General features: G+C 42.9%; 1 protein-coding gene across 1 annotated transcript in view; it reads left to right on the top strand.

Annotated features, from left to right (window-relative positions):
* Positions 1–25,761, top strand: part of LOC117466739 (aryl hydrocarbon receptor-like) — a 42,138-nt gene extending 16,377 nt beyond the window's left edge. Inside the window, exons 3-11 of the mRNA XM_034110159.1 lie at positions 9,626–9,726; positions 13,696–13,785; positions 15,590–15,707; positions 17,685–17,818; positions 18,142–18,344; positions 18,612–18,721; positions 20,852–20,993; positions 21,575–23,171; positions 25,615–25,761. Of these exons, the coding sequence (XP_033966050.1) occupies positions 9,626–9,726; positions 13,696–13,785; positions 15,590–15,707; positions 17,685–17,818; positions 18,142–18,344; positions 18,612–18,721; positions 20,852–20,993; positions 21,575–23,171; positions 25,615–25,761 (2,642 nt within the window). The remainder of the gene's footprint in view (positions 1–9,625; positions 9,727–13,695; positions 13,786–15,589; positions 15,708–17,684; positions 17,819–18,141; positions 18,345–18,611; positions 18,722–20,851; positions 20,994–21,574; positions 23,172–25,614) is intronic.
* Positions 25,762–26,456: the final 695 nt, after the last annotated feature.

Here is a 26,456-nt window from a genome sequence, read left to right as displayed (position 1 = left end):
GCAGACACATGCAATATGTGGTGTAAACAAACACGCTAATTCTGATTACTATTAGCTCTGCTCAGTCACTGTGGAAAGCCAACTGTGGCAAATATATCATTAAAAGTGTCACTTATTTATTCAAATATATCAAGATTTTCCTACGACCACTCACACTACTAATGCTATATAACACTTGTAAGCTTGTCAGTTAAAGGTGGGGTAGGTACGTTTCAGAAACTGGCTCGAGATACACTTGTTGTTATATTCCATGGAATGCTCTTAACATCCCGATAGCAATGAATATCTGAAGTGCTTTGACAACAAATCCATAAAAAAATGTCATCTGTAGAAGCCTACCTGCCTGTCAGCCTTCCATCGGGGCACAAACTTATCTCGTGCCCTCATTGGTCATGTGCGCGTTCGTGTGTGTTGGAGGAGGGGCTCTGTGAGGAAGTGGCAGATTTTCTCCGGTTGTGTATTTTCAAATTCTAGTGATCTCGAGCCGGTTTCTCAAACTTACCTACCCCACCTTTAAGGCAGAGGTTACTAAAGTCTGCACTTTGGTCTAAAAATAACTTGGTAATGACCGACAGGAGAAAGTGTTAAGCAAGACTTTATCTTTGGTGTTAAGCAACACTTTATCCTTAATCTTTCCTGTGACTGGTTAAAAACACTTTGTTAAGTCTCTTTTGGCAATGCTGTTTGTGTGTTTACTTTTCTTATCAAGGTTACACGGCTCTTGAAAGTTTCCAGGGCTTGCGCAGGAAATTGAAGCGGCACAAGCACAGAAAATCCCCGCTAATCCTGTTGTAAATAGCATCAGGGGACGGATTGAATGTGGTCACATTTTTGATAAATATTTGCAGCTGGCTAAATGCTTTTGGGTCTCAGCTTAGAGCAAACCAAAGCTCTCTGAGATCAACCCCATAGGTCTGGCTCTCCTTGAAGTGGTGTCATTCAGCTTCATGCTGGTGGCGCCGTGATGGATGCCGGACCAGAGCCAGGCTGGCCTCTGGGTCACAGATCAACTATTCGTCTTAAAAAAGTGTCGACCACTTGACTTCATTTGGTTTGGCGGCGATACGCTGCTCCTAAACCATGTCTCCAAAATCATCGTTTTACAAAATTCCTGTCTGGGTTATGTTCACTGGAAAAGTAATTTCCAGTTTAAGAAGTGCTGTGTTCTTGGATGGATGGTCAGGTCTTAGAGCAGGGGTGTGACACCAGAGATCTTGGTTTGCATCCCAGCTTTGACACACCAACCTTTGTTTGTTAAGTCCAGGGTAAGATCATGTTTTTTGGAAAACACGTGTTTCATGTCAACAATTTTCAATATAATAATAATACCAATTATGGAATCTAAAAGATTAGGGAGGTAACTAAGATGCTAGCTGTTTGGACTGTGCTAATGTTAATGTTAATTGTTTATTTAGCAGGGACATTGCACATTAATGAACACTTAAAACAATAAATATGTCAAGCGTAAATATGCCGGATTACATTACATGTCACTTGTTAGACGCTTTTATCCAAAGCGACTTACATACATTCAGTACTGTGGGCAATCCCCACAGGAGCAATTTGGGGTGAAGTGTCTAGGGACACAACGACATGCTGACTGCAGCGGGACTCGAACTTGCTACCCCCTGATTCGAAGTTCAGCGTAGGGATGCATACCGGTATCCGGTATTACCGAAATACCGGTTACTGGTGGATACGGTATACCGTACCGAAATCAGATCCGGTTTTGATACTTTAAAAAAAAAATATATATATATATTTAAAAAAAATATATTTGTTTTAATTTAATTTTAAAAGTGAGCTGTAATATCCTTAAACTCGGGCCCAAACCGTCAAATTATGATGTCAATTTCGACGTGAAACTCCACAAACGAGTCACTGTGGAGTGTGGGCTGCACCATATCGCGCGCCTTGCACCGGCTTCGGTGTATGTATTTTTCATTGTTTGTTCAATACTAGAAAGGTAAAAGTCCCACAAATGAACCGTGTGCCGAGATCTCATGACCTTTATTCTATTATCTATTTGTTCTCTAGTCGAATCTAAGGTTTAACATTAATTATAACGGTGCTATAACGGTCTGTTTGCATTGACAAGCTGTGCTATTCACGCGGCACACCTGATGGCGGGTGTTATAAAAGATATTCCATAATCGGTTTTCTTCATATTATTTATGTATTTTTCATTGTTTGTTCAGTACTCAATAGCCGCGTTCACACTGCGGTACTTTTCCCACAAAGGTTCATGCGAACTTAGTTCATGATCGCGTTCACACCAAAAAGAGCCGGTACTAAAAGTAGTTCATGCGAACCTTTTTACCCCCTCGAAAGTCCCTGCTAGAGAGCAGGGACTTTCGAGCGGCTCTTTTTTGAGAAAAGAGCTATATTTCTGATTGGCTGGGCGGATTGCAAACCACGCCCCGTAAAACTCCCAAAAAGTTTTGTGAAGCCGCCATTTTATTATCCTCGCATTAGCATTATTAGCATTAGCATTAGCCCAGCGCAGAAACGCAGAGAGACTAACTTATGGCAACACAAAATAAAACATGGGAGCGGTGGAGATGAGGAGGTGTTGGCGTTCTGGCGATTTACTCGGAAGGCTTCAGTAGAAGCTGCTGGGACTCCCAGCAGCTTCTACTGAAGCCAGTCCCCAACTCCGGGGACTTCCGGCCGGGGACTTTGGGCGGCAGTATACGCCGTGAAGTGGTTTGCGGCCTGCCAGTAAACCCAAAGCAGAAGAAGAAGAAGTGACGTCAGCGGCTTCATTTGCCTAATCCTCCCCCAGGGACTTATTCTGGTGTGAACGCGATCTGTACTTAGTTCATGCGAACTAAAGAGTTCGCATGAACGAAATTCGCATGAACCTTTGTGGGAAAAGTACCGCAGTGTGAACGCGGCTAAAGGTCCAAGAAGTCCCACAATTGAATTTAATATTCATTTGACATGTTAACTATATCGTAAAGCGCTTCATGGGAGTAATTGTGGGATGATACATTTTCAAAGTATCACGATATGTATCGGTTGAGTATCGGTATCGTTCAGTGGTATCGGTATCGTAAAAAAGTCAACGATATGCATCCCTAGTTCAGCGCCACAGCCTCCCGTTTAGCTTTGAGCTACTTTCCATCTGCAGTCCCTCACATAAAACATTTAAGAAAATGACATTTATAAACATAGTAAAAACAAATACATGATATGCAAAAGTATTTACCACATGGCAATATAATATAGCAGCAACGACATATAAAGAGATCGACTAACACATGGGCCAAGCTTCTTTTTTTAACTAGATTTCTGTCACGATTTTGACTTTTTGTAGGAAACAGCGCGCAACGCAGCCACAAGCCTTTAGTTCAGACATGTTGGCGTACATTTGGTGGTTTCTAAAGATTTTAAAAGACAAATGTGATGTGTAACTATTTACAGTGTATTTACAGTTGCACAGACAGCAAAGATTTTGAAGTTTTCACACAAATATGATAATATGTTGATTTAGTTCCACTATGAAATATTGAGTCTAAATTATTTTAGGATTACACTGCACCATTCTGCACAGGGCCCCGTGAGAGAACGACCCTCACCGTCTGCAGCTCAGAAAGTCCTCTGTGCTGCAGCTCTGGAGCAAGGGCATCTAATCATTTATTGTGAGGTTTAGACTTAATTTGTCAAGACACTTTTACACAGTGAACTGACTTTGTTCTGATCTTTTCACTGCAGTTGTCCTTGTATCACGAATGCCCTGTACTTGAAAGAAGACAGTAGATAATACTTGCCTACTGTCATTTTGCAATACTGCAGATCTGCAAATGTTGTAGATAAGGACTAAACGGCTCCGAATTGAGAAATAGAAAATAAGAAGTTATAATAGAAAAGACAGTGATTGATAAAAAGGAGTTTTCTCTGGACACGTAGGGTATGGGGCCTCAGCCTCCATTACATATTCAGTGTTGTGATAAACATTGTTTGTTGTCCAATAGCTTTATAGCTCCATTATGCAAAGATAAGCATGTGTGGGGAAGCCAAGCTGTTCTATTCAATTCCCTGGAAACGCCTCTGGGTGATTGCCTGAGCGCTATCATGCCACATGTATGGTTGCTGACAAGATCTGCTCTTTGTCCTCCTCCGGGCCATTCAAGGGGCTCTGTGTTCGCCCACTTTTTCTGGTTGGATTACGCTTCTGCCGCTGCTACGTACCTGTGTTTTCTGATGTGTAAACCAACACACTGGAGCCACAACACACACACACTGATGCTGACGGAAAGGTGGTGCTCGATGGCAGAAAAAACATAGTTACAGAGAACTCGGTAGACGTCAATGCAATGATTAAGTCTAAGATGTATCCTTTCTGTTGTCTTTAGTTTTAAGCGACTTGCACTAAGTGCAGCTAACCTTGAATTAGCTTCAAATAGGCCACACCCATTTTAGCGCTTCACCCTTTTTCTTTCTAGCGATGACCAAACTCTTTTTGATCTTGAGATTAAGCAAAGATGTGGTAATCATTTTAAATCAGCAGACATCACTTGCAGAGACTGACCTTAAGTTATTTAAGCTGCTTGTAGCGACAGCAGAAAACAAACTACTACTCGCTGAGATCTGAAGCTCTGGTTCGTAGTATGGTAGTTTAGTGAAACAACTCGGTTCTCAGACATATACATGTTCGTTATAATCAAAGCAATTGTAATCTTGAGGTCAACAAAAAAGTACAACGGCCCCGTGTCACGCTCTCTTCCACACACCCACACCTCACACAGGTGAACAGGATGATGAGTGCCACCCATACCCATGTGACCCAAGCCAACAGCGATCATCATCCTACACTGCTGCTGCAACGGATCGAAATGTTACACCTTTCGATTAAGATGAACTTTTATTAATCCCTCATGGGGAAATTATTTCTCTGCATTTGACCCATCCTAGGGTTAGGAGCAGTGTGCTGCCATTTTGAACGGCGCCCGGGGAGCAGTGTGGGGAACGGTGCCTTGCTCAGGGACACCTCGGTAGCACTTGGTCTTTCGGGGACTTGAACTGGTGACCTTCCAGTTCCCAAGCCAAGTCCCTATCGACTTCGCCACCACCGCCCTTATTATTGTTTTATCCTGACAACAGTGCAATATAAAAACACAGACAAATCTTACCAGCAATTAATTGACTTGATTAACTTTTTCAGCACCAGTTGGCATTTGTATTTTAGATATGTAATTGCTGATCACGGAGACAAATGGCAGACAAAGGGAGAACGGAGGTATAACACAACAAAGAACCCTAGCTATTATGTAACCAAGAACATTGCGTTGGCATTAAATCCAAAGCAACCATTAGGCCATGTGTTTACGACATATATGTATTCAGTTTTCCAAGCTGCCCGTAAGCCTTTGCATCAACGTTTTAAAATATATTTCCAGCTGTGAGTAGCTACTGCATTTCTTTGTGGGACGATAACGCCACACTCCAACATATGTAACGTTTGAGCTGCTTTACCCACACCGTCTCCTCAGCAATATGTCAGATTATGTTCCACATTGTTCTCGGCGGTCCTCGAAAAGTCAATCCAAGGTGTTTGCATGGGAATAGGGTCAGGGGTGTCCAACCAAATCCGTGTCTCATGTGTAGGTGCGAGTCGTGGTCGGACTCCCACACAATGCTCTGCAGTGTCCGCGCTGACACGGCCAACACCACCACGCCCTCAGATGGACTCCTTGTTAACCCCCTCTGCAGACAACAAAAGATCTGACCCAGAACCCAGTCACCCAATCATGTCATACATCACCCTCTGGGTCAAAGGTCATCGCGGGTCGCCGCCCGGTGCTCCTGCAGGGGTCAGAGATTAAAGTGCGTGACCACTGCTCTCTTTCTCATGACATCACCGCGCTTCATTGTCTCACGTGACAGAGATAATGATGATATCGCCTCGAATATCATTAATCAACTGATGATCTGTTTTCTTCCAATGCGATGTATTCAAACTGCTTTCAATCAGACCGTCCGAATACTAGTTGTCAAGTCGAGAAATACAGTAGCAATTCTCTACTCTGGAGACTTTAGAAGTATCAAATATACAACTTGAATCCTATTGTCTTTAAACATCATGGGACGGGTGGCGCAGTGGTCTGTGCATCTGATCATCAGATCAAGGTGCTGGGGAACTCCAGTTCGAAACCCGCTCCCGCCGCCACTGCGTCAAGCCGTTGTGTCCTTGTGCAAGACACTTCACCCGGATGTGCTCCTGTGGGTATTGTCCACAGTACATGTATGATACCAATGTATACTTGTTAAAGCGCCTCGATGACTTCGAGGCGTGAAGATGGACGGTGTGGCGCAGTGCGCTGTGCAATGATCATCAGATCAAGGGGTGAAACCCGCCGCTGCTGCGTCTGTAAAGCCGGTGTGTCCTTGGGCAAGACACTTCACCTGAACTTGCTCCTTTTGTCCACAGTGACCATTGCATGTATACAAAATATGTGTATTTGTAAAGTGCTTTGAGCACTGGAAAAGCGCTATAATAAATGTAAGGAATTATTATCATCTACTTAATCAATTTGACAGAAGGCAATGAGAAGAGACCATGCAACTGCAAGTTCTACGAGCTAAAGTTGGCAACTTATTAGTTCGACCTTGCTTCGTAGAACGGAGGTTTACATGTTCCTAAACTGTTTTACAATTTAGGTTGAGGTAATAGTCGTAATCTATGGCTGAATTACGCTCAAAGTGTGAATGGCACCAGCGACAGGGTTTACAGGTTGTAATCCCTGAGAAGGTGAGGGTTAAATACTCTCCTCTTCAACACACACACTGATCTTTGTCAGTCTAGGACAAACACTAACATAAGACATAGTATCGTAAAGACATACTTTATTGTCATTTCAACAAGACACAAAGTGTACTATTAAAACCAAATGGTGTTGTACTGGCTTACAGGAACAGGACAAAATAAAAACTTGGTAAAATTGTACATATAAATAAATAATAGTGACGTGGTACTGATAAAATTAAAGATAAAGTGTGTGTTTAAAATATAATGACTTACTATACATATAAATAAAATAGACATATAGAAAATATGTGCGCTTTACAGCGTAATGTAACCTCTGTGTTACTGGTCTACTTCATATTCAGTAATATTCATGTGAAAGAAGACAACAAAGACTTTTGAACATGTAACACTGATTACTCCTTGATGCTGTTATCTCATGGTGATGATTTAAATATCTCCCTGTATCACAGTTTTGCGGTACAATGGGTAACATGTTTTTGCATCATTGTGATCCTCATTCTTGATGTATAATTCATTCATAATCTGTAAAACAAACATTACGCAGAGATCCACTGCGTAATGTTGTTTGTATCATTTTGGACTTGCATATATGGAACAACTGCAAAGCTGTATTTTTTTATTTTGAAACCAAAGTTTATAGGCAGTCGTTGTCGTCTTATTTTTCACCGCCAGATCGAGTTGTGTAATTCTGAACACTTCCACAGGTCAGGCGCGGTCAGTGTGTTTTACCCCACACAGAGGGCGATGTGAAGTTCAGCGAACCGTTCCAAGAAGCTTCTCTGAGTTATCTGGAATCACCTTGGTTTTATCCAACTGTCAGAATGTGTTGGGTAGAGTTTTCCAGATTACTCGGTGCACCTGCGACCTGGAACAGATACAGAAGTGACGTATATTTGTGTATGACTGAACACAGAGCCTTTGATTCATCAAACAAAGCCAGAAAAATAGACGTTTTCTGTCTAAATTATTTCTACCTCTTAGCTCTGAACTGATGCAATGTTTCCAGTTCAGATAAGATTGTCCTAGCTTTTATAGAACAGATTACCATTCATTGCAAACGCTTCTGTGCACTACCACTAGTCTGCAGCAGCATGTGTCATGTCTCCTCCTGGCAGCTGGCATGCATTTGGACAGAACATGTGACGCTTCATCACAAACAGCTGCTGCTAGAGATCGCTCTGCAGTGCCACCAGTGGTCAAAGAGTCACACTCTTGATGGCAAGGATACTTCAATATAGTCAGAGAAACTCACTGCATAATGCTACCTTGAACTCCTTTCATTCAAATGATATGCACTCTGTAGTTAATTAATATCATATTTTTCTATATCATATATGCATACTAGGGAATACAAAATAATTTAGTGTAGTATTAAAGATCAAATATCTGAAATGACTTCTGTTGAATCTTGACGTCTGCTGATTTGTGTGGTTGTTGTACTTGCTAAGGATGGCCATATTATTCTATATATTAAAAAAAACACGAGCAGTGGTCTCTCCATTTAAGCCAGCAGCCTGCCCACCGCTCCACAGCCTTGGGAACCAGAGCCCAATACCAGAAACGCTGGGGAAAAGGAGAATCCCATGAGGATGAGAACAGCTGGAGCCAGCAGCCAATGGGAAGACAGGGTGGGGGAGGGGGGAGGAGCAGGGGGAGTGGTGAGCGCTTTAGGGGAGGGGGGTGGAGCTGAGCAGGCGGTAAAGTGCAATATAGTGTTGCCTGAAGGAGCTATCGCCATGGATGTAGCTGTCGCCTCATCTCACTTGAAAGAGGCAACAAATGATTTCTGGGGAAAACGGGAAGCTTTTCTCCAAAGCTCTGCTCTTACCGTCATGTTCTTTGGTCCAATGTATTTACGACGATGTATGTAGCTACTGCTACTACATTTAGTTGATGAATGATTTGGTAACTTTGGTACAAGCTCTGCTTACACATTTGATGAAGTTGAGAAGATACAGTAATAAGTATAAAGCGCTAAATAAGAGCTTGTTTTGTTTTCGAAGAAATATGAGCTATGAACACATGGCCTCTCTTCTATTGTGTTTATGTTAAACCATCATGTCAGTACTTTTTCTTGTCTTTCAAAATTTGATAAAAGAAAGTATTTCAATTCATTAAATTGATTAACCACTGATTATTCCCTCACATAATTGACTGTTTTGCTTAAAAAGTGTCAATATGTCTCATTTGATTTTAACACAAACACAAAACCCACGTTTATTTTACTATCAGATATGACAATGAAGCAAATGCTATCAGTTGACAGGCTGAAATTCGGTAATAGAAAAAACCCATTTTTAATTGATTGTCAAAATAATTGCACTTTATATTTTATAAATCCAGCTTGTGTCACTGTAAGGATATCACAGGCTGGCATCCATGCATTTGAGTCCTAAGTAATGATATCATTTTTAATTTTGTAGCACTTTGAGTTTTGTTTACGCAAATGAAAAGTGCGCTTATAAATAAAATATATTATTATTATTATTATTATTATATAGTGCACCAAAACCCACCGTGTTGTAAAGCTTTAGGAATAGAGAACTTCTCGGACTGAAACAACAGCAAGACATGTGTTGTTCTGTTCTGATATATATCACTGATGTCGTATCGTTCCCATTTAAAACAAGGCAAAATGAAAGGTCTGTATTCGGTGAGTCAGACTTTCAAATCATGTGATGAATGTTTAATGAGCCGGGATCAGGTGTGCAGGCACTAGCATCTTCAGCTTACGATACATGAGCAACCTGACAGTCACAGCAGTGCTTTGCAAACATTATCTCAGGAATAAAAAAAACCCTCTCTCTCTCTCTCCTTCTCCCCCTCTCTCCAACCTCCCCGCCCTCTCCACAGTGGCCTTGAACGGAGTGACTCCAGCCTCTGGAAAAGATGACGACAACAAAACAGCGGGAGCGGTGGAGGCAAAGATTCCTGAGGGTGAACTACTGCTGCAGGTCAGTTCAAGGCTCAAGGCTTTTATTGTCATATGTACATACTGTAGCTACAGTGTCTTTATTACAATGACATTCTTAGGTCACAGGCTCCTCCAACAGTGCAGCACAATAAACAAGATAATAGTGCAAGTATATTTAGTTTGGATTCAATAGCTAAGATCGTTTGTAGCCAACACAACCAAAGCCCTGTTCAATATGTTTTAGGGGAGAGTGATTGTTTATGGACTGTTCTAATTTGTGTGTCTGGGTCGTTGTCCTGTCTGTTTTTGTTTTTTCCTTCCTGACAAATGCCCAAAATGTATTTAGGCCGATGACAGAGGCTCAGGGCGGCTGAGAGTCGGTCTGTCCTCGTCAAACAGGAGTCTGTTAGACAGGCCGGTCTGCTGCTCGACTGATAGCTACAAGAGAAGCCCAGTCCTTCTCTGTTGTGACATCAAGAGCTCTATTATAACACATCACAAACTAATTTCAGACTAAATGTTTCGTTTAGCTAGAAATGTGATAGTTAAAGCATGATATCATTCAAAGAACATATTTCAGCCCATTAGTCGTGAAATCACATTTTAATTGGATTTTTTATTCTTTTTATTATCACTGTTATCCTCCAAGGAAATACCTTTATTTTAACATCTTGGGTGATATGTTTGTAACGTCAGCCATCATTCCTGTCAGTTATGCTCAGGAGGAATAGTTTGACATTTGTGAAATATTTGAAAAGATCAATACAGTGTGTGTATGGATAATACACCGCAAGAGGATAGTCAGCAGTTGGTTAGCTTAGCTTAATTTAGACAATGGAGACCGGCGATCTTTCATAGTTGGTCTTGTTTTTAGATCAGAGTGATTATAATCAGGATTAGTGATTGTTATATGTTGTTCTAGTGAGGTAAAAAGGTCAATATCAACCTCTAAATGGAAGTGGAGTATAGTAGTAGGAGAAAGTAGCAAAGAATGGTAAGACGTACCATTTTGACATGCTAATATCTTAGTAAGTACATTCCAGTAAAAATCCTCCAGGTTGGAGGCTGTTATGATTGATGAACTAATAATGAATGTTGAGTATAGACAATGACTTCAATCCACACACTCTTTGTTGGTGAATTATCTCTTTATCAATGGGAGCGTCTTTCTGGTTCAAGATGAATACAGGATGTTTCGCTGGACTTTCAGGTCACAGTTCAGCCTTTTAAGAAAAGGGCCATCTGCCGTCCGTCCTGTTGACTATTCTATTTAAACCGGAGAGAAAAAACAGCCTCTCCTGGCGGCGGCTGTTGCTCTGCATGTGTGACGGAGTGGAGCGCTCGCTCGCTGCCTGCCAGATCTTTTTGGGATCTGCCGGAGTCATTGATTTTCCAGTCCAGTCCAGTCCAGTCCAGATCACGGACAGAGAGCAGTTCAAAGGCTGAGGAATGTAAGGGTTATTCCTGAAGTCTGAGTTGCTTTGCTGTTCTTCGGACGCTGGTGAATTATGGAGGAGCTGTGAGCATGTCAATTATTCACACTCAGAAAATGGAGGAAACGTGGAAGAAAGTACATTTTGTATTGTGTTGCACTGTTGGAGGAGCATGTGACCTAAGCATGTCATTGTCATAACTACACTAGCTGTGTACATAATAAAAGCCTTGGATCCTAATTGTGCTTTTCCTCTGATATAGTCATTGCAAATTGACATTAACCGGCTTCAAAAAGAATACTGCACACTTGTTTCCCTCTGCTAGCCATCAGTTATGCTCATACTCATGACTGCATCAAATCATTGGCAGCTGGGAGGTTAATGAGTGCACACGAGTACTGTTTGGCTTCCTTTCTGACGGCTTTTCACATCCCATCGGGTTCCAGCAGAGCGTTTAGTCGGTTTGCAGAATTTGACAGGAAATTACATAAGATTTTAAAAACAATGAAGATTATTTCTGATATCATTAAACAGAATGTATATTCAACGTTGACATTGTGTGTAGTGTGCAGGTGATTGCGGTGAATCACTGGTGTGTAATGAGAACAGCATTAGTCATCCCTGCATCCTGTAGGACGATTTAGTAAAGAGGTGCTTGTGCGTTAGGCTGTTTTTGTTTGTGTACACGTCTGTTTGTGTGTTTGTTTATTGTTGTGTACGCATACAGGGGGAGGGCACATGTGTGTCTAGTGAAGTGGACATATTGGACCAGCTGTTCCCCTTTGAAGAGAAACGATGAACGTGCTCCATTTCACTGCACATGCTTCCCTTGTCTCCTTCCTTCCATACTTCCATTTCTGATTCAATAGGTTCTTGTATTGCAGTGCTCCTATCTCCTCAAACATCACAGACCTGAATATCAACGCTGCAGCGGTACCAAAGAAAATGGAAGAGACTACACATTTCTTTACAGAAATAGAAGAAATGTTAATAATTCATATCAATAAAAAGGTTATAAATGCAAAGGGCTGACGGGTTGTACATTATATATGTATGCCCATGCGCTTCGTACATCTTTATGACTAACATCCTCTTGTATTGTGCCTCCAGTAAATTATATTCCACATCTGGAACATTGCATTATAAAAGTGTGGGTTTTATTGTTGGACTGAAGATTGTCATCGCGACCCTTGCCAACCCTCCCGATTTTCGCGGGAGACTCCCGATTTCATTGCCCTCTCCCGGTTTCCTCCCGGGGTCATATTTCTCCCGCATTTCTCCCGATTTCTGACAAAATCAGATTTACTCAGGACTGTTTCAACTCGGACTTTAATACAGGTACACCATTGTTTGGTTTCCATGGTAAAGTGTCTCTTTTCAGGGTTGCCAACTCTCACGCATCTGGCGTGTGACACATGCTTTCACTCTCAATCTCACGCTCTCACTCTGCCAAAACTATTCTCACGCCAAAAACAAGATGAACCAGCGATCGTTTTTGGTTGGTTATTTACAATGTTGAGTTGACAGCTGCTCAAGCTGTCGATCCGCTCCCACCCCGCCCCCACCACTCTTAACGTTAACAGATAGCGGAGCAGTGGAAGCCGGTTGGTCAATCCCCGACCGTATTGCGCATGCGCAGATCTAAGATCCAGTAGAAATGATAACAAGTAAAAGTCTGCTGCTAATCGTTCTACTAGGCCAAAATCGAGTCAAAGAGTATATGAGAGTGTGTTAATCAATATATTTGATGTAATGCAATGTATCGAGTTCATTTTTAATTATCGTAAGATAAGTCAGTGTGCTATAGGCACACAATGAAACAGTGTAAACAAACATGTGTTTGACTTTCATTAGTGAATGAAACTTTGTGCCCTTTATAGTCTTGTCCAATATTGTGTATTTGTATATATTGTATATATATCCTATAAGGTCCCGCTGCTGACACAATAGCAGTCATTTAGTGGGCATATGTGTAATTAAACCCATGATATAAAAATCTCACTCAAGCCAGGTACCCAAAGTTGGCAACCCTGCTTTAGTAGCGCGCGCAACTCAAAGTCTGAGAGGGTGAGGAAGATAGTCACAGAAAACAGAACAAGAATCGACAACTTGACCCTCTGCTCATACAGGTCCCGCCCACACAGAGCTCCATCAAGGCAGTGCACTTACAACTACAATAAGCATGTTAAAGTTAATCTAATACAGCTCCGGCGATCCACAACCCCCCCCCCCGCGGTGGTTTTGAAATCCTCCCGATTTCTGAGGTCTCAAGGATGCTGACTTTGACACTAAATAAGTTGCCCCATATCTGTTCACTTGTGTCTCCTACCTCCTTCTTGTCTTTGCTTCGTCAATATCAAAGCATTAAGAGAATATGAAGGGAAAGAAACGAGTTAGCTTTCTCTTCCTGTTCAGAAAACCTGATAAAAAAAAATGATCAAGAATTATAGAGATCACTGTAACCAACCTTTCATATACAATATTTTGGTTTTGCCATTTCCTGAACTGAAAGCTCCCACACGATGAGAAGTAAATGTCTCTGCTCACTGCGTGTGCATCCTTTGTTTGACCCACAGGCTCTGAATGGTTTCGTGATGGTTCTCACTGCCGGTGGGACCATCTTCTACTGCTCTCACACCATCACCGATTACTTGGGCTTCAACCAGGTAAAGTCTTTTTCTATGCCTCTGACTTCTATCATCTCCAATAATTGTCTCAAAACCAACAAGAAAATAAAACCAGACATAGAAATACAGCCCCAACATTGTATAAGATGCACATCAGATAAAAGAGGACAATGAGAAGGGGAGGGTTTCAATGTGCACTGTTCCCTTATTGCACATGTCTACTGCTCCCTGTAACTGCAAGTATATTTCATTGCAACTGGTGAAATGTCCTGAACTGTCTTCTAAATAAAGAAGTGAAAAAATAAATAAATACAGTCCCATTCTTAATGTTTTGAAGAAATTAGAAATGATAACATCTAACTTAGCCATACTTGTACTTCATCAATGCATTACAGCTTACATTTTTAGGAGAATAAGGATCCTTAGAGGCAAAACACAAGAGCACCCAGACGCTTTTTAACCAAACTGATTGACAGCTTGGATGGTTTGATGGATGGGTTGCGTGCAGCGTCTGCTGGGAGCGGCTCGGGGTCAGTTTGATCCATCGGTCCGCTCCCTGCACGGTGCGGAGGCTCAAACAGCAGCAAAAAGACCCAACCTATTTATAGCTCGGCCTTTGGTACAAAAAACACACACCAGGCACAGCAGAGGGCTGCAGTGAACAACACGTCTCTGCACCCCGCTCAGGAGAGTACCTGTGCACTCAAGTTGGGAAGAAGTACACACTACAGGGAGAGTTTCCTACTACTTACTGCTGCAGACAAACACACACACACACACACACACACACACACACACACACACACACACACACACACACACACACACACACACACACACACACACACACACACACACACACACACACACACACACACACACACACACACACACACACACACACACACACACACACACCATGTATACATCACTTCAGGGGACATTACATTGACTTACATGCATTTCCTGGAGACTTATCCTAACCTTAACCATAACCAACACATGCCTAACCCTAACCCTAAACCTAACCAAGTCTTCACCCTAAAATTAATGATTCCCCTCATTGGGACCTCCAATTTGTCCCCATGAGGGAGGTGAGTCCCCACATGTGACTGTGTAGACAGATGTAGGTCCCCACAAGTATAGTAATACCAGGTCACATACACACACACACACACACACACACACACACACACACACACACACACACACACACACACACACACACACACACACACACACACACACACACACACACACACACACACACACACACACGGGCTTATGGGAGAAGTGCTGAGTAGCATACTCTGGTGACTATAGCAACTATTTCCAAGATTATCCGTAACAACACATCGATTTATGAAGAGCACTGCAAACAGGGTTCCAGGTGCGGTCGGTGTTCATCCCAATCAAAAGTGCTTTATTATCGGGCATGAAACCAAAAAAGTTAAACTGCAGTGTGGAAGAAAACATAGCTAGCGTTTCCATGAAGCTGTCCTCCGAGCTGCTCGGTTCCCGGCTCAAAAGAAATACCCTTTTTGCTTTTGTTGAAATGTACAACTTTTAGGACATTTTTAAGTGGTTGAAAGTTGATTTACCTTTTTCGAAATTAAAAGTGCTCCATGATTAACATGGAAGGACGAATACTGCTGTCCCTAAAGCATCACATGACCTGAAAGTTGTCGATGCTTCAGTTTGGCCACTTAGACTATTGTATGCAATGATGAGCCACACTACAACTTGAAAATGTGTATACTTTCCACATCCTGTGTGTCTCTACTAGCATGTTTATTTTTGGCAAAAGAGAACTCTTCTTCTTCTCCTCCTCATTGTTCCTCAGACGGATGTGATGCACCAGAGTGTGTACGAGCTGGTCCATACGGAGGACCAGCAGGAGCTCAGGAGAAACCTCCACTGGGCTTTAAACCCTCCTGCCATCACCAAGGACTCCCCCCAAGGTGACCACTCGCTCCCACTGCAAGGTAACTCACACACACTAGACGGAGGCAGTAACAGCTGTGTGAGGAAGTTGGTTTGTTGGGATGACTTAGATTTCTGGAAAGGGTTCCTAAAATGATTTATTTCATGCAGAAAAGACCGTTAAATATGTAATGATTGCAGATAGTTTTGGGCATTTTTTAATGTATTACAACAATTGTTTGAATATACATTAACAATTTTTGCATAATCACAAACTTCTACAACTTACTCATACTATATATCTGATTTGAATAACAACTTCATTATTGTTCTTCTTGAAATATTTGCTAATACATTAATTAGCCTGCTAAAGTTACACATTGAGTTGAAGGGTTTCTGTATGTTTCAGTAAAACTGTTTAACACACATTTGGACATCGATATGAAGCGGTTAAGTACACACAGTTGTAGGCGCTAAGCTAGAAGACCATCCTCAGGACAAGTCACGTGACCCAGTAATCTTCACTCTGGCTTAGGAGGTAAAGTGGTGCAAGATCTGTATTTGGGTTTTAAGATGCTTACGTCTATGTGCTTTGGTTCTGAGCAGTGTGTTTAGAGCTCTGAGACAGCTCACGTGGTCCTGCACCCAGAAGCTGTCCCCGTCCCCAAGCTGTCCCCGCCCCCCCTCCAACTGAACCAAGGCTGCCAGTCAGCGTGCAGGCCGAGGCTGCTCCAGGCCTCATTACATAACTGCATGTTATACAATGGAGGGCTGCTGATGAGGCAGGATTATAGTCCAGCTGAAGGGTTAATGCAGAGGGCAGCATGGTGTGGTTTAATACTCCAACATCTCTACATGTTTACATTTGAGACGTTATTAAGGCCTTTGAACACATCGGGAAAACACTGCTTCACGGTGCTACGTCGAGATGAAAGGTCTTTACTATAGAGGTGTATACACTCATATTTAGACCACCTTAAGCTTATATAATGTGACAATCAAATCAAAATCAAATCAAGTTTTATTTATATAGCACATTTATAAACGATTTCTGGTCGAGCCAAGGTGCTGTACATAAAATAAAAATAGCCAACAGTAGAGACACTTTACAGCAAATACAACAGCACAGATTGTTCAGAATATCAGTATGAGAAAAACGACACCCTCTGTCCTTAGACCCTCTGTCCTTAGACCCTCTGTCCTTAGACCCTCTGTCCTCAGACCCTCTGTCCTCAGACCCTCTGTCCTCAGACCCTCTGTCCTTAGACCCTCTATCCTTAGACCTTCTGTCCTCAGACCTTCTGTCCTTAGACCTTCTGTCCTTAGACCTTCTGTCCTTAGACCTTCTGTCCTCAGACCTTCTGTCCTTAGACCTTCTGTCCTCAGACCCTCTGTCCTCAGACCTTCTGTCCTCAGACCCTCTGTCCTCAGACCCTCTGTCCTCAGACCTTCTGTCCTCAGACCTTCTGTCCTTAGACCTTCTGTCCTCAGACCCTCTGTCCTCAGACCCTCTGTCCTCAGACCTTCTGTCCTTAGACCTTCTGTCCTTAGACCTTCTGTCCTCAGACCCTCTGTCCTCAGACCCTCTGTCCTCAGACCTTCTGTCCTTAGACCTTCTGTCCTTAGACCCTCTGTCCTCAGACCCTCTGTCCTCAGACCCTCTGTCCTCAGACCCTCTGTCCTTAGACCTTCTGTCCTTAGACCCTCTGTCCTTAGACCTTCTGTCCTTAGACCCTCTGTCCTTAGACCCTCTGTCCTTAGACCTTCTGTCCTTAGACCGTCTGTCCTTAGACCCTCTGTCCTTAGACCCTCACATCGTACAAGGAAACACTTCAGGAGAAAACCCACAGTTGAAAACCCCACAATGTGTGAGCTAGGTGTCCTTTGGATTAAATAAGTATGTTATGTTGTAAATAGATGCGTTAGATTGTGGGTTTTTAAAGCCAAATGCTCAAGTTGAATTGTTAACTATATAGAAACGGTCACTAACAGAAGATCTATTGTTTGTACCCCAGAGATTGAACCAGACAGCAGCTCAGCTGTGGTCACCTACAACCCTGAGCAGCTTCCTCCGGAGAACTCGTCCTTCCTGGAGAGGACCTTTGTGTGTCGCTTTCGCTGCCTGCTGGACAACTCCTCCGGCTTTCTGGTGAGTTAAATGAAAACATGCAGATAAGCCTTATTCTTGACCAGAGCTTGATACTTGAAACCTTTAAAATGACCTGTTGACTGCAAGGACTCTTAACTCCACTCTCGCAATTATAACAATGACACGTGCACCATCCCAATCATGCCCTCCCAAGACTTGTGCACAATGAATTAGACACGTGGCTCTTACAGATTATATAAACTTGACTACCATCACTAGAATGCTTTCAAAGAGTTGACAACCCTTGGCATCGTGTCAGAGGCTCTGCAGTCCCTCACATACCAACACAATTCAAGGACTTCATCTGTTTCCTTTGTGTGCAGGCTTTGAACATCCAGGGCAGACTGAAGTTTCTGCAGGGACAGAACCAGCGGCAGGAAAACGGAGGAAAGGCCCCGCCTCAGCTCGCCCTCTTCACCATCGCGACTCCTCTGCAGCCTCCATCCATCCTGGAGATCAGGACCAAGAACATGATCTTCAGAACCAAACACAAGCTGGACTTCACTCCCATGGCCTGTGATGCTAAGTAAGACGCTGGCAACAGAAACACAACACGTTCATACATGGGTGACATCTTCTTGCTTTGTCACTTGATTAATTTGTTTAGAATGAAACAACTATGCCTGAAATCAATGTTACAGTTCGTAAGCCAACGCGTGAGATGATTACTTTCCCTGCTGTGTATTTGTCTGCACTACCTACATGTATGAGATCATTCATTCGATGTTGATGTGAGATGAGGTGTGTACCATGGATAAGGTTTTGGAAATGAATGATGGTGTTTTCCGCACAGGGGGAAGATAGTGCTGGGCTACACAGAGGCCGAGCTGCGGGTACGAGGATCCGGCTATCAGTTCATCCATGCAGCTGATATGTTGCACTGCGCAGAAAACCATGTCAGAAGTAAGTGCTGTCAGTGGGCCGCTGTGGTTTAGGGGGCGATGGCACCGACCATGAGCCCACAACCTTCCCAGTCTGAGTGTGTGTGTTGGGGGCGGGGTTATTGCATCTCTTTCTCCCTCTTTTCCTTTCAACTCTCTCTCCTGGGGCAATACGATAACACGTTAAAAGAAAAAACAGCTAAGGTCTAATAGCGTGTTATTTTTATTTACTTTTTATTTCATTATTGTGTAAATGAATCGATGCTATGTCATTTACATTGTAATATCACACTGCACTCCCCACTCCCTCCCACACGGGAAAATCCAAACCAAAAAATGCTTATCAAGATAACTCAAACAACAGAGCCATGAAAAGCAAAAGAAAAACATCAAAGTAAAACAAACACATAATTATACAATACAGCGACAATGTAGACAATGACAAAAAACAGCTACGTGTTATTTTATAAAAGCCAACCTAAATGTTTAACTGGAAGTGTTTGCCATGTATTAGTTAGGAAAGAGTTTTTCTGTGATAATTGGGAAGTCTCCAATCACATTATTATAGGTAGTTTAGCAATTCAAGTTTTCACCAACCTACATTTTAAAGTGGAGAAAGGGCCTCTGCATCCTCTCCACTTAGTCTTTAGATGGTGCTCGTCTACATTATTTAAAATAAGCTGCCAAAAACGGAATTCTTCAATTACTTTGCTAAGGGTCGATACACAAGTTTTTGGGGGCATTTTCTGTCTTTAATAGAAAGTGGGCAAGACAGGAAAACAAAAGTGAGAAAATAACAAATATAGCCACTAGGAATGAAGCCAGGACCTTGCAATGACATAGTTAAGGCCCCATCCCTTAGACAACAGACCTTACCTATCACATTTAATCACACTTGATTGTTTATTAATTCAAAAATATATATATGTAAGGATGTTTTTTACATGCTAAATAATTCAACGTAATGCACCAAAAATGATGGACACACTTTTTGGCACTTGAAACCATGCTGTTATGGCTTCATGAGCAAGGCCATGTTTTGTACCTACTGTACTAGAGCCTCCCAATGCCATTGGCTGCATGTGAACACAGTTTTAAGGTGGCCCTAAAGAGATGTGTTTTGAGTTGTCTCAAGCTGTTCCATAACGAAGCGGGTATTGGTAGTAAGAGTCCCTTCATCTTGGATGTTTATCCGACAGAATCCCGCTGCTATTTTAGATTTAGTCCCGTCAATAAAGTTGAGGCGGTCTGGCCAAACCTGGTCAAAGAGTTCAAACCGTTTTCGCAAGTAATCCCGCAGGATTACGGAGCAGATTGAGCAAAGCTGTGCGCAGAGGATAGGGCCCACAAATCCACTGCATCAGCAAAGCATCGGCCATGATCCATGCAGCAGCAGCAGCAACACACACTCAGAGGTCAGACACGGAGCGACCACTCTGCCTCACTGCAGCAGTGTGGGTTAATCAGGAGGTGGAAACAGATACAACTTCAAGACGAGGGGCACATTGATCTCCTTTCTGCGTAGCATAATAAATACTAATATTATGTTATATTACTATTTGTATACAAAAGGAATAAAGAAAAGACCCCACTGCCATACTGATTGATACCTTGTCTAAGTGCTGCTCTTCAATCCAATTAGAACTTCTTTCCCCTCAGTAATTTAACACATAATGCAGTGAAAGCACATTACTACGTCCTAAGAGCTTCCAAGAATATCAGTCAGTCAGTCAGTCAGTCAGTCAGTCAGTTAGATGGATGGGTCATCTATCCAACACTGGTCTACTGTCACGCATACATTTCTACTCGCGGCTAGATTTAAAACATTTCATTCGATGTTTCTTGTGGCTAGCACTGATCGCTAATTTGTGTGTGATTCAATCCACCTTAACTTGCCACCTGCTGGCCAACTTTCACTTGCTCCTGGTAACTATAATGCCTAAATGCAATAACATATGCTTACAATCATGTGTTCGCATGAATGACTGTAGCATCAACTCATTCAGAACCTATCAACGTCTTTTAGAGCCACCAATATGCAAAACTTCATATTTGGACTCTGTCCTTACTGAAGTCAAGTACTTTCAGCGGGTGAATGCTATTGTTGTGGTACAGTTCACTAATTTTAAGTGTTTGTGTTTAATATGTTTAGTGATGAAGACGGGAGAGAGTGGTCTGACCGTGTTCAGGCTCCTCACGAAGGAGAATCTCTGGAAATGGGTCCAGGCCAACGCCAGACTGGTGTACAAGAACGGCAAGCCGGACTACATCATCGCCACCCAGAGGCCTCTTTTGTATGTTTAATATCTATTTCTGTTGGTTTGTAACTCAATACAGTTCACCATCAAAAACTAATTGACAGGAACTAAACCTTAATACAATATCACTGTTTTGATGGGGACACACGTGTTTTGATGTATGCAAGGAAATTATTTCATGTATATAAGCATATATAGTTTCAGTTACGATGTGACACATACGTCCATTTTTTTATTTAAGAAAAGACCCCATCGACTTTCTGTCTGATGACGATCTTCCCTGAGCAAGAAGCAATATTTCGTGTTTGACCAGCAAATACCTTTGCACTGTTCGTTTTCCAGAAAGCAAAGTTAGAATGTATGTTATTTGTTCATTTCACAGGGAGAGTGCACATTAATAGACATTTCTGTGAATGTGCCAGAGTTAGTCAAGAGGTGATGTTTTATCTGTAGTGTCTGGACAGATGTAAAGTCACTCTAAAACTACAAAAATAAGATGCAACTAGAATGACACTTATATGACAACTTCAATCGTAGAAAAGTGGGTAAGCACCATACCAACAACTATGCCAGAAACAAAAGCTGGTAAATAAATGGTTATTTCTGTGTCTTCATAGGGATGAAGAGGGTGGAGAACACCTGCGTAAGCGCTCCATGCATCTGCCCTTCACCTACGCTACAGGAGAGGCCCTGCTCTACCAGTCCAACCATCCCATCGCAGCCTTCAGAGACGGGAGCCAGGAGAAAAACTGTAGTAAGTCGAAGAGGAGCCGGACAGAACGGCTGTTGAGAGACGGTCTGGACCCTGGCTCTCTTTTGGGGGCGCTCATGAGTCAGGATGAGTCTGTGTACGTTTGCCAGCCGGCCCTGGAGCCCAAAATGTCTTTCCACAGTTTATTTGGGGACGAAATGGGCTTCTGCGACTCGGAACCCTCCAGTGTGCAAAGCAGATGGGACGAGCCGAGCAATGGGGATCTGGATCCGGGCAACACAGAGCCAGGAACCAGCGTTGACCCCCTGCTGGCTACTCTGGACTCCCTCTCTCTGGAGGGCCATGGGGTTGTGGATTCAGAAGAGGCGGGCTGTTCGAACGGAGATCTCTTTGGAGCTCTGGAAAGCCTCGGTCTGAGCGCTGAAGACCTGGAGCTGCTGCTGCTGGACGAGCGGATGATCCGAGTGGAGATGGACCCCGAACGCGTGCCCACCTTGGACGACCTGCTGACGAACGATGAGATCCTCTCGTATATCTACGACTCCTTAGAGGGGAAGACTGAGTCCACAGAGCTCGGAGGACAGACGCCTCCCAGTACTGCCTCGGCGACTGTCACAACCGTGTCGCTACCTGAAGGTACTCCCGCTCCTCACGCTAACGCTCAAATGCAGTATTCTCCCCACAAGCCCCCCCTGGTGGGGCAGGCCCCCATCCTGCAGCTCTCCCAGCAGATGCAGCAGCACCTCAACATGTGTCCAGGTAAAGTACCGCACAACTGGGTGCAGCAGAGCAACCACATGGCTAACAACACGGTGGTAAACGGAGACATGGTGGGGCAAACCCCACCAATCAGAAATGGACAATGGACAGCCACAGACATTCTAGTCAACGCAGGGATACAACACTATAAAACCCAACAGACTATTTTCAACGGAAAGGCCACAGAGCTGCAGGGAGAGCTGCACCAGCACCCGCTCTTCCTCCAGCAGCAGCAGCAGCTCCAGCAGCCCAGGGTGCAGAGCCATCAGCAGTGCCACGTGCAACCCAAGCCCGCCAATCTTAACGGCATGTGTGGCCACTCCAGCAAGGCCCACTCGGCTGGAAAATCCCAGTGGCAGGACTACAGGTTCAGCGAGGGTCTGGGCAGCACCTCCGACCTCGATAAAAAACCTCCGACGAACACCTCGCTGGACGCCTGCATGGATTATAGTGTGCCTGATATGGACAATGTGGATTACTCTATCAGTGGAAGCAGTTTGTTTGGGAGGAGCGGACATCAGCACGGGGCCGAGTCCACGGTGCCATCCTTCCAGGGGATGAACCACAAGCGGCCACAAGAGCAGATCCCAGTTCCTCTGGCGCAGGTCATCTCCAGCCTGTCGCAGTGCCCGCCCCCCAACGCCTCCCTGGAGCAGATCCTGGGGGTGGGCAAGCCCTGTCGGCAGCTGGACCCCTACGGCATGGTGACCCCCGAGATCCCTCATGACCCCAGCCCCAACAAGGTGAGGGCGCTGAAACACTGACATGGTGATTGGGTTTGAGCATGGATGTTTGTTTTGTAGGTTTTGGGAAGCGTCTGTATCAAATAGTGAAAGGTACAAATGTTGCCTTTGATGCTTTTGAGCTGAAACTCTGAGTCAAACATGGATTATTATTATTATTATTATAGTGTCCGACCGTAAAGTGACCTACAGAGTTCAGGAGATGTTTTTTAAATGATCATGCATTAGTTGGCCACCCTCTTACGGCCCGTCTACACTACAGGCATCGAAAAATGCTTTCAACGCTTCGCCCATTCATTTGAATGGGGTGACGTAGAAGATTTTGAAACTTCGCCGAACTGCATTGTGGGGAGCATGGCATGGCTTTGCAAGCATCACGAGCATCTATCGACATCAAAAGTTGAACAATGTTCAACTTTTGAGGCTCGATGCTTGGCATCAGCCAATCAAATCCCGCGTATGCAAATCTGACAGTACAAGCGCTAGCCAATCAAACCGCGTGTATGCTGGGAGAGACTACGCAGGTCATTTCCTCATATTCAAACAAATGGAGCGGTAGTGAATCACCCGGTGCTGTATGATCAGTCTCTGTTCATCTACCGGGATACAAACCGGAGGAGCGAGGCATGGAGGGAGGAGGCAGAGACAGTGGGTGGAACTGGTAGGTTTTCGCCTGTTTGGGGATTTTATATCCAGTTTACTTCGTTTTAACATTGCTATTGCTTTGTATGCCGGGGGCGGGCGGGAGATTCCTGATTGGTTGTTGGTCGCCTTGGGCGCGAGAAATCGCCAAGCCTCAGACACGCCCAGCTTCAAGATTTTTTGATGCCTGTAGTGTAGACGGGCCGTTACTGTTCCTCTGGGGCTCAGTCCAGTAGTTTTGTCTAGAGTTTCAACTATTAATAGAAAACTGATCAAACTAAATGAACGGGTATCCTTTCTCAAGACATTTAGTGTTTCCATGTTCTAAAATGTGATAGTTTGTTAGTATGCTAGGTTTAACAATATAATACATTGAATCTGTTTGAGTTGTGGACTGTTGGTCGAACCAAACAAGAGATTCAATTGTCATTTTTTCTGATGTGTTGCAAACAATAAAGAGAGAAATTGGGGATCATGAATATACATTTAAACTTTATTGCAATTTGACTTTGATTTTCATACAATTATTTTGACTTTTGAGTCAGACATAGTGGAATTTGGTAAAAGCTTCAATATGCAGCGTTTCCTTTGATCTGCACTGGTTTCTGAGGAAGTGACAGATTATGACATCTTCGTGTCCAATGTGCTGTGAATATTCATGACACGCAGAGGATGCGTCCTAATGCTTTCTCTCTGACCTTTGTATTTCAACGCTTGGCCTCGTATCACCAGCTGAGCTACCTGCAGGGAGATCTGTCATCATTTCAAACATGATATCTTCACAATGTAACGGGCAGACAGCCGTGACATGTTCAGAGATGTTCCTCACTGACGGACCCTTCAGATTTAACATCTCACAAGACATCTCAGTAGTATACACTTACAATCTCTGATAATACGTTTGATTTCTGTCATTCTTCCGATACAAATATACATATTTTAATTAGTGCTGGCGGTAATTAATTATATTATATATGTTATAATAAACATAGATACTGTATGTTAAATGGATATATCCGCCTTCTTTAATTTATCTTTCCATTCCCACAACAATATACATAAATAAATGGCATATTTTGGACATAGTTCGAATGGTGATTAATCATGATTAATTAATTTTTAAGCTGTGATTAATCTGATTAAAAATTGTAATCGTTTGACAGCCCTAGTTTTAATGTAAAACCTACATAATACAGGCTCAATTTAGACGTTTTGTTTTGACATTGCTTTCACTTATTCCACATATAACTGTATGTTGTCATTCCATTAGTGGGACGTAATGATGTACTCAAAAATTCTACTTTAAGTATTTTGCAAATGTATACCTCTGCTCTTACTCACCCTTTACTTTACATACTCAAAATATTAGCAAATATAAATCAATGACATCATTGACATAAGGTTACAGGTTCAAACAAAGTAGCTCAAATTAGACCAGCTATGGACACGAATGCATCAATAATTACAATCCAGTGTGTCATACAATTGATTTTGAATTGGACGAATATCCTAAACGAGTACTTTTGATTCTGATACTCAAGTATTTTTTTAATCCCAATACTTTATTTGAACAATTTAGCATTGCTACTTCTACTTATTCTACTTCTGCCTCATGTTGTTATTGTACTCTTGTTTCTGTGGTCTCCATTTGAACTGTTGTTCTTTCTTGTGAAGCACTTTGTGAATTCTATTTCTGTGAAAGGTGCTATACTAAATCAACTTATTATTATTATTATTAAGTGTAGGATCTGAGCTCTCCTCCAGCTGCGTGTTTCATGATGTCTCCTCTCTCTCCCTGCAGATGGAGAACGGCTGCATCCTGAACAACACTTACCCAGCAGGCATTGCTCTGCCCAATAGAAACGGAGTGGCGCCCCCTGCTGCCCAGATGCCCCCTGACACTCTGTCCGGCCTCCCCGACCCCCCCGCCACCGGCTTCTACCTCTGACCCGCTGAGCAGCCTTATACACACCTCGAGTACACCGCCAACAGAGCTGAACAAACCTAGGCCTGTTTGATTCTGTTTTCTTTCTTTCGTTTCTAATTTGTAATATGTTATGTGTCTGTGTGAGGGGGGGGGGGTCATTGTGTTGTATTTCAGGTCATATTATCATACGAGTCCTTTGTTTACAATAATGCAGTCAAGAGTGCTCAGTTGAGTTTATGTGAAGTAAAACAGAGAGAGTTTTTAAAGATGAGTTTCACAAATCTGCACTCGGATGCAACAGGAATTTAGAGTTGGAGGCAAACATGTGCATTATTCTATATTTCAATCTGAAAACACATTCGTCATTTCATGTAGGTTTTTGTTTGAAATGGTATGTGTAAATCACAAATAACAGATATACTGGGTCAATATTGAGTGTTACTGTACATATTCCAGTTTAGCAGTGGAAGCCAAGTTTTTTTTAAAGTGGACCTATCATGCTATATTTGAATAATATATTGTAGGGCCATACCTATATAAAACATGTCTGTGAAGTTATTTTTCAAAATACCAAACAGATCACGCATTTTAGCCATGCCTCATTTTGCTCTATTTGCTCTATTCCAGCCCTGTTTTTGCAAGGGCTGATTCTGTGGCAAATGAGCTGCAGCTGACCACGCCCCCCTGCAAAGGAGGGGGGTGAGGCACGAGCGTCA

Source organism: Pseudochaenichthys georgianus, chromosome 21, assembly GCF_902827115.2.
Source record: "Pseudochaenichthys georgianus chromosome 21, fPseGeo1.2, whole genome shotgun sequence".
In the NCBI taxonomy this organism is placed as follows: domain Eukaryota; kingdom Metazoa; phylum Chordata; class Actinopteri; order Perciformes; family Channichthyidae; genus Pseudochaenichthys; species Pseudochaenichthys georgianus.
Note: the sequence above shows the minus strand (reverse complement) of the source record. Positions and strands in the feature narration are given on the sequence as shown.